Source organism: Mus pahari, chromosome 5 (genome assembly GCF_900095145.1).
Source record: "Mus pahari chromosome 5, PAHARI_EIJ_v1.1, whole genome shotgun sequence".
NCBI classification, from domain to species: domain Eukaryota; kingdom Metazoa; phylum Chordata; class Mammalia; order Rodentia; family Muridae; genus Mus; species Mus pahari.
The window spans coordinates 2,231,115-2,240,340 of record NC_034594.1 but is presented as its reverse complement, the minus strand read 5'-3'; the positions used below and the strand labels follow the sequence as shown (position 1 = coordinate 2,240,340).

Here is a 9,226-nt window from a genome sequence, read left to right as displayed (position 1 = left end):
GGGGAAAGGTGCCGCGTGCCGGATCAGCCTGGGGACTGCTGCCAGGCGAACACCCCCTTAAATTTTCTTCCTAAAACAATCTTGCTCTATAGCTCAAACTAGCCTTGAGTTTGTTGTACCATTGCCATAGTCTTCCCAGTGCTGGGACAATCACTAGGTGTATACCTTCATGTTCAGCATTCCTTGGTCAGTTTAAATTTACCCTTTATGAATCAGTTCAGATATTATATCCAGAAAGTGTTTTTTCGACTGTGTCTTAGTTAGGGTTTTACTGCTGTGAACAGACACCATGACCAAGGCAAATCTTCTAAGGACAACATTTAATTGGGGCTGGCTTACAGGGTCAGTCCATTATCATCAAGGCAGGAGCATGGCAAGGTCCAGGCAGGCATGGTGCAGTAGGAGCTGAGGGTTCTACATCTTCATCTGAAGGTCGCTAGTGGAAGACTGACTTCCAGGAAGCTAGGATGAAGGTCTTAAGCCCATACCCACAGTGACACACTTACTCCAACAGGGCCACATTTGCTAATAGTGCCACTCTCTGGGCCGAGCATCACATACTCTGTACCACAATCTACTCCTAAGCCTTTGTCTACTTCATAGCCTCTTTAATTTTGTTGACCTATATGTAATTACTTACTGTAATTATACTCCAATATACATACACTTCCTTACCATTGACAAGTGCTTGAAGAAAGGGACTACTCTGAATTCTTCATTATATTCCTAACGGAATAGAGTAGTCCCTATGTGGATGCTGGAAAAAGATTGTGCTACCCACAGCTGTTCTACAAGGCTAGGAAGCTTCTCTTCCTAGTGAGCAATAGTGAATGCAGAGACACACAGCTGCTCCAGATGCTGCCAATAAGTGATGGCCGAGTGCTTGGCTCTAAATAAGACACTTAAACTACTTCCTTTAAGGCTCAGGAAACACCATGGAAGAGAGTGCAGAAGGAATGTAAGACCCAAAGACAGAAAGAAGGGGTATAAAATGCCAACTTCTGGGCATGGCATAGTCACCACCATCTTAAACTCACACTGGACCTGCATGAGACTTGCCTGCAATTTTAATTATTGGATACTGAAAGATTCTGGAAGACTAGGGTTCATGGTCTTTGTTTCTGGACCCATTGAGGAGTGTACCAAGTGCCAGTGGACAGTGCTAAATGTCTGGTCAAACAGGTGACCTTGGTTAAGATCAGTGGGTCACTAAACAAAACAAGAAGCTTTGAAAGTTGGCAAAGGATTTGTAGGGAGGGAAGGGTGTTGAAAGGGTGAGAGGTGAGAGTAATTCAAATGCATTTTTATTCATGTATGATGTCTAGGCGCAAAGCAAGTTAGAAAAAAAATGAATACTACTTTGAAGTCATTACTATTCATAACCAGTCCCTGTGCAAATACATCTAGTTTATGTCATGTCTGAATATATGTCCACTATACATTATTCTATGAATACATATATGTTTATACTTAGTTTATCAAAGAGAGGCTGGAGAGATGACTTGATGGTTAAGAGCACATACTGATCTTGTAGAAGACATGAGTTCATTTCCTAGGACCCCTAGGAGGGAGCTCAGAATGACCTATAACTTCAGCTCCAAGATAATCTGATGTCATCTTCTGGCCTCTGTAAGCACGGCACCTCCCCATCCCCATATACACATAACTTAAAAAAAAAAACCTTTAAGGAAAGGGTAGTATGAAATCCTTTAGGGTATGTTTCACATTGCTATAGGGGATTCAGCTTGAAGGAAGAGTGGGTAAGACATTGCATACACATGGAGAAGACCGAAGGCCTGGGTAAAGAAAGTCTTAGCTAGTGCATTCCTTGTGGTGTGCACTACTCTCTTCCAATGTTAAATCCTGGATGTGAAGAGACATACTTCATAAGAAAGCATAAGAGATGCAGGGACCTTTGCTGACACTGTGAGTGACCTTCTTTATAACTACTGATCCTGTCTGTATAATATATATTTATATATATTATAAATATATATATATATATTTATATATTTATAGTCCTTTTGTTATGATGTGCATTTGAAGTGCACAGGCACCCTTGCTTCTGCACTTTCTTGAACAAGTTCCCCCTTCCCCCACTCCAGACTCTCTCCCACAGCAAGCACTTCGGGGTGCTTTCCCACAGAAGTTCTGCTTTCCCCAAACCCTGCTCCCCCATGCAGCAAACTCGGGGCTTCCTTCCCTCCCTGGATGTTCTGAGAGAACTCCAGGAGCCTCAGGTGCGAGCTTGAGAGAGATGGGTGTCCGCCTCCCTTGCCTCCGTGACACTGAGGCTAACAGGCTCTCTCCCTGATAACAGGCTGGGTGCTTCCAGGGGTAGCTGGCACCTGTCCTTGGATAAAAGGAGATTATGGTCCCACATTTAAATCATAGAAGGGAGGTGATCAGAGGTCTCAGGCAGATATGGCTAGTTCCTGATAGCCCCTTAAAGATACTCCTTAGGTCGGAAGAATGCCCCTCTCAGCCACACAATTCGGCCCTACCAAATGATACTGTGTTTGAATTATGACTTGCCTCCCTCGCCTCCCCCATCACCCTAAGTATTCAAACAATCTCTCACTATAATGTATACAAGTGCCAAACCTTTCAAGCTTGTGGTCACACTCCTGTCCTGCCCTGTGGGAAGTTTGAGGTCCAAAATTAAAAGACGCTAAGGCACGACTGCATCGGACTCTGAAGTTCTTGAGCTCTCCTGTGTTTCCCACAGAGTCGGGGCACAACACATTAAAAAGGACAACTTCAACTGTTGCTTAACTTGTAGTGTAAGAATTAAGTGTTGGTGATTTCTCTGGGTCACATCACATTACATATTTAGAAGCTCTCATTTTTATATACTCTTGCAGAAATCTTATCCGTGTTTCCAAAAGTTGGGAGCCTTGGGGGAAGAACAGATATCATCATTACAGGAGATTTCTTTGACCCTTCTGCCCGGGTTACCATTGCAGGTAATTATGGTGAAATGGCTGAAAATGGTTCAGATTTAAATTCTGTAGGCTGTAGGTTTGTTTTTTTTTTTTATCTCTTATGGCTCATGGCTGTGAGGGGAAGCTGCCTTACATTTGAAACTTGTATGTATGTATGTATGTATGTATGTATGTATGTATGTATGTAGTGTGTGTATAGATGTGGATGAGTATATTTGTATGTTATGTGTCTGTAGTATGTGGGGTGTATGTGTGTGTGTGTGTGTGTGTGTGTGTGTGTGTGTGTGTGTGGTGTCTATGTGTATGAGTGAGTGTATGTGTGTGTGGTATGTGTGTGGGTGGATGAGTGTGATGTATGCCTCCCATACCGAGCCTGTCATTGGCTCTGGATTTGTCCTTTGTCCTTTATGATATCTGATTCTTCTAAGGACTTTGCCTGTATGTGTTAGCAACCAGGTGTGATTTTTGTCTGTCACCTTGCACATGTGCCACATTGACAGGAATACTCAGCATATGTGCATGTTTGTCCTATGGATGCATGGAAGAGAAAACATGTCTGCCTTGCCTCAAAGGTCTTCTTTGATTAGAAACAGCCCTTCTCTTCATCTTTGGCAGTAGCAGATGGGCATTTCCTATGCAGTCTCCTCTGGCGCGTTCCCTTGGGAAACCGCTTGCTGGCGCCTTTCTAAACCGCTTTGTCTTGAAACAGGAGTGCTTCTGACACACTCATGCTGCACTTACCCACCCACAGAGCAAGAGGGTCAACACCTCCCTGTGGAATGGAATTGCTTAGTGTGACTTGTTGGCTCACAGCCGACCACACTCAATACTCAACCTCTGGTGCTCTGCACAGTCCCTTTCCTGACCTTCTGTCAGAGTGACAACTTTTGCTACTATCCAGACCCCGCCCTTTACATCAATAGGACCTTTTCCAGTCTTTTCTCCCACCTGCTCACTCGTGAGTGAGTGCATGGTGTGGTGGCGTGGGTGGCCTCCGTGGCATGCATACCTGTGTTTGTGGCATGGCATGGTGTGTGTGTGTGTGTGTGTGTGTGTGTGTATGTGTGTGTTTATTTACAGGTGTATTTATGAGTTTTAAAAATTCTCCTTAGGCATCCCATGTGATATTAGACATGTGTCTCCCAGGAAGATTGAGTGTACTACCAGGGCTCCAGGAAATGAAGCAAGGCTCACTGCTCCTCAGGCAGGTAAGGAAATCACTAAGGCTGCGGCAGTAAATTCTCCACTGCCAAGTTTTGTTTCAGGGACCCAGGGAGTAGAAGGAAACATGCTTGAATTCTGCCTCGGCAGTGTGACTAATTAGATCCCCAGTGCCATGGTCAAGCCTAGCATCTCAGGGAATATCTTAGCTTCATTTCCTTCGTGTGTGGCACTACATTCTTAGCCCTCACCATATGTCTAGGCAGTAGGCTTCAGGCAGAATATAACTGCCACCAAGACACCGGGGCTACTGAATGGAAGCCCCAAACTGCCTCTCTGCATTTGGTGGGGAGGTTGTATGTTTATGGATCGAGGAGACAGGAGCAGTGGAGCATGCTCTTCTCTGTTCAGAGCAGCAGCAGCAGGTAGCTCAGAGAGTAAGGCACAGTGGAGTGTATTTAAATGCTGCTTATCTCCCCTGTGGATGTTTTTCTGTTGATATCACAAATGGGTATGGGAGGTGACATGGCCACCAGCATCTGCATCCAGGAGACACCAGTGAGGAGGTGAGGCAGCAGGTCCCACCTGTCTTCATTTGTTTGAAGCTCCGACATTTTCTGCTAGGCATTAGCATTAGAGGCTCCAGTTCAGTTAAGGATAAGGAAGGCTGGCATGTTGCTCTGTCAAGAAACACAGGTTGCTGTTCTGTGCATGAGGCACTGACCTAATGCTCAAAGATGTAGCAAGTAAATTAGAAAGGCTCAACACGTATAGGCAAAATTGCTCTGCAGGAATGAAACCTTCCTAAAGACAGTCCTTTGGTGTGTAGAGAGAAATGCAAAGGTCTGTCTTGAGAATTCTGGAGCTCCCAGATTGCCTGTATTTACTTAAGGAGAGCTCCCATCCAAGGAGACCAAAGTACTGAAGCAGCTAATGCAGAGAAAGTGTGGTTCCTGCATCAGAAAGCAGAAGGTGGTTCCCTCGTTGAGCATTTCCTGCCTTAGGTGCTCTACTCATGGTAGGATCATTTCCGGAAAGCAGCTATTTGAGTAAGTGATACCCTTTTGAAAGTTTGTCCTGTGGAAGTAGGGCAAAAAAAACTACTCAAAGAAGGGCTTCTTCAACATGGCTGATTCTTGCCCTCAGGGGATAAGATGATATTAGCATCTAATGAGTTCAAACCAGGGATGCAGTTCATCCTGCAGTATACAGCATAGCCCCGCAACAGAGCTGCCCAGACTAAAACAGCAACAGGACAGAGGATAGGAATCTCAGAGTTAAAGTGATTTTTTTTTTTTTTTTTTGGTTTTTCGATACAGGGTTTCTCTGTATAGCCCTGGCTGTCCTGGAACTCACTTTGTAGACCAGGCTGGCCTCGAACTCAGAAATCCGCCTGCCTCTGCCTCTGCCTCTGCCTCCCGAGTGCTGGGATTAAAGGCGTGCACCACCACTCCCGGCCCTAAAGTGATTTTCTTAACATGCTTTGAATTCTCTGCTTATCCCGTATTTATGATCCATGTTAGGGACTAATGAGCAACATTAGTAGTTTATAATAATAGTTATAATAGGTATCCTTTATCCAGTAATTACTCTATTTCCAGATCCTATAGTCTTTGAATATTGTTTCTAGTTTTTACCATCCTTATTTTGATGAATGAGTGAATGGAGACTCAGGGTATTGAGGAATTGCCCGAAAACCTCACACCTAGTAAATGATAGACCACAGATCTGAATACACAGTTAAATACATCTAGAACTTTAGTGACTATATCCAGGATGACTAATCCAATACTGATAAAGACAGGCATCCAATATCAATGCCCAGTGCCTTTTGCCTCAAGGTTTGCTTAACACAAAGTATAAACATATAAGTGCAGCACCAGTTAACATACCACATAAACTATGCCACCAATTGGCCTTGTCTGTGGGTCCACACATTGAGGTCATGACACTTAAAAACTTGAAGGACTGGCAATTATTCTGGGAAAAGGGAATTTTATGAAGTAGAACTTGCAGGCTGAATCAGGCCTTCAAGTTCAAGTTCAGCCCCAGAAGGCACAAAGTCAGACAATGTCACACATTACTGCCACACAGGCCACCCTTCAGAACAGCAGTGTTTGTTCGTTCATGCTCTCTCTAAGACATGGCCTTCTTTTGTAGCATGGCAGCTGAAAGTCTTCCTCCTTTCCTCTTCCCTTCCTTTGAGAAAATCTCTCCTTAATGTTTCTCATTAAGTTGATCTTCCTACTACCCAGAGATTTTTTCTTTCTTTCTAGAAAGTTCCTAGTCTCTACACAGGACTACCCCATCTTGGTCTCTGAAGACTCACCATCCCAGAAAGCATCTGCAATGCCATTCGCCCTGTAGTTTGAGAGGGGGCTTTGCTGTGAGGAGGAACACTGTCTGGTGGTTATGGGATATCTATCTATCTATCTATCTATCTATCTATCTATCTATCTATCTATCTATCTATCTATCTATCTATCTATCTATGTATCTTACAGGCAATCGAGGACTCCGTTTTGAAGTTGGAGATGCTACTAAGGATGAGGAACTGACTGAAGCCACCCCAGGGTACAGGTGGCAGATAGTTCCTAATGCCAGTTCTCCATCTGGCTTTTGGTCAAAGGAAGGGAGACCTTTCAGGTATGTTATAGACTGGGAGTCCATAGCAAGAGCATATTGACTGTTTTAGGCCAGCTAGGATACAAGGAAGAAAGCAATGATATTTCTAGGGGATCATTTGTCACACGAGCCAGTTCAACCTAAGGAATACTTGACAACATTCTCAACCAGTGTTGGTCATTTTGCTGGGTATGCAACCAAATATAGAGCAAAGGATAAAACCTATATTTCCTGCAACTCTAAATACGCTTTGGAGATAAGTGCAAACCTCCACAGGGTCTGTGCTATGGTCATGCTTGTCTGAGAGATGACACAACTCCAAAAGGGTGTGTGTAAACTACAAAGTAGTTGTGTGGGGACTGAGCAATGCTGAGACTACACAGGGGTGCTTGCTTTTTCTAGAAACTTCAGAATAATTCTGTGGTATAAGAGTCAGGTTTTTTTGTTTTTGTTTTTGTTTTTTGTTTTTTGTTTTCTTGTCGTAAAGCTGCTGTATGCTGGCTCAGGGATCCAGGCCTTGTTTAGTCTCAGCTGATTCTGTGCTCTTCTTTGTTACAGAGCACGGCTCAGTGGGTTCTTTGTGGCTCCAGAGATAAACAATTACACATTCTGGATCCAGGCAGACAGCCAAGCTTCCTTGTGTTTCAGTTCTTCAGAGGAGCCAAGGACCAAGGTATTCACCTCTGGGTTACCTTCACATGGTTCATCATCCTTTGCCCTTGAAAGAAGAAAGGGTCAAAGATAAAGCTTTTCTGTTCTATGGTTGTAAAGCACCCCTGGCAGACCATGGGTATTAATTGCTGCAAAAGCAATTTTGATGACGGTAATGGTATTATAAGCCCAGTATCATACTACATTTTTACAGTTTGCTGGTAATATTTATCTCTGTGAAATATGCATTTCTTCACTTTCTAGATGAGAAAATGAGGTTTTAGAGAATTGTATGGCCTGTTCAGGACCACTTGAATAATAAGACAAGAGTTCACAATTCAAAATCAGATTGGTTTAACTGTAAAACTTGTGCTTTTCCCCATGGTTTGGGTTAGCATTGTGTAGGAATGTTCTCTCAGCCTTGTGCCTTTAGAAAGCTCCCAGCATCCACTTGTGCCTTTGGCAGAGACCCATGATGTCCTTAGTCTGCGCTCAGAGATGGTCTTGCTGGAGAAAGTTATGGGTTTAGAGGAGCTAGTACTATTCCAGGTCTTTCTAGGGTTTAATACTATCTTTATACAGCATCACACAGACATAGGGTATCAGGACAGGGGCTGTTCCTAAATATAACTTATAAGTTCTAACTTAAGTACATTGCACTTGAGAGAGAGAGAAAGGAAGCAGAGTGGAGAAGTAAACATAGCCACAGAGCCAAAGTAAGAGGGCTAAGTTGTTGGAAAACTGATTACTTAAAAATTTCATGTTGGTAGCTTTTCAAATGCCATTATTTGAGAACAAAATGCATGGAAGGTTCATAATGCTGACCCTGACTTGCTTATTTGGGCACAGGTAGAAGTGGCCTCTGTTGGAGTTGGCACTGCTGATTGGCTTGACTCTTGGGAGCAGATCAGGCATGAAGGGAGCTGGCACCAGAAGACAGCCAAGCTAGAACTGCAGGGCGGAGCCAAGTACTACTTGGAAGCAGAGCAGCATGGGATAGCTCCCAGCAGAGGGATGAGAATTGGTGTCCAGATCCACAACACCTGGCTGAATCCAGATGTGGTCAACACTTACCTTCTGGAGAAACACCAGATCCGAGCCCGAGCCCAGAGACTTCCAGACATACAGGTCCGTGTGTCTTTCCAGTCCCAGGAAAGCTAACCAGAGGAAGCGTGGAGCCTTCCTCAGTAGGACATCTGGCAGAGAATAAGGAAACCTGAGGCACAATTGCAATTTCTCTGCCACGGATATAGGATATAGGGTCATAAAGACTAAAATTCCTTTTCTTTTGTTTATTTTTGGACATTATTTGTGTGTGTGTGTGTGTGTGTGTGTGTGTGTGTGTGTGTGTGTGTGCGTGTGCGGGTTCCAAGGCTTATGTGTGGAGGCCACAAGATAACTTGCAGGGGTTGACTCTGTCCTTTAACCATGTGGGTTCCAGATATCCAACACAGGTACATCTTGCTGGTCAGATGAACACATTTCTTGAATGTATCTTTATTATTGAGAATATCTTTCTTGATGACTTATTTGTGAAATATTTGAATTCTAGATAAGTCTACATTTTTTTTAGATTTATGTGTGATTATTTTGCCTGAATATATCTATGCACTATATGTGTGACTGGTGCCTATGGAGACCAGAAGAGGATATGGGATTCCCTGGAACTGAGACTGAAATTATGATAGTTGTGAGCCACCATGTGGCCACTGGGAATTGAACCCAGGACTTCTGAATAAGAAGCCAGTGTCCAACTTTCCAGCCTCAGCATTCAGTATCTCCCCCCCCCTCTCTCTCTCTCTCTCTCTCTCTCTCTCACACACACACACACACACACACACACA

General features: G+C 43.8%; 1 protein-coding gene across 19 annotated transcripts in view; it reads left to right on the top strand.

Moving 5' to 3' along the window:
• The window catches only part of Pkhd1 (PKHD1 ciliary IPT domain containing fibrocystin/polyductin), a 487,582-nt gene that overhangs the window by 29,173 nt on the left and 449,183 nt on the right, over nucleotides 1-9,226 (top strand). For all 19 annotated transcript variants that reach the window (XM_021197628.2, XM_029539264.1, XM_029539265.1 and 16 more), the window contains 5 exons: nucleotides 2,865-2,966; nucleotides 4,058-4,153; nucleotides 6,611-6,752; nucleotides 7,290-7,404; nucleotides 8,232-8,510. In XM_021197628.2, coding sequence (XP_021053287.1) covers nucleotides 2,865-2,966; nucleotides 4,058-4,153; nucleotides 6,611-6,752; nucleotides 7,290-7,404; nucleotides 8,232-8,510 — 734 coding nt within the window. The remainder of the gene's footprint in view (nucleotides 1-2,864; nucleotides 2,967-4,057; nucleotides 4,154-6,610; nucleotides 6,753-7,289; nucleotides 7,405-8,231; nucleotides 8,511-9,226) is intronic.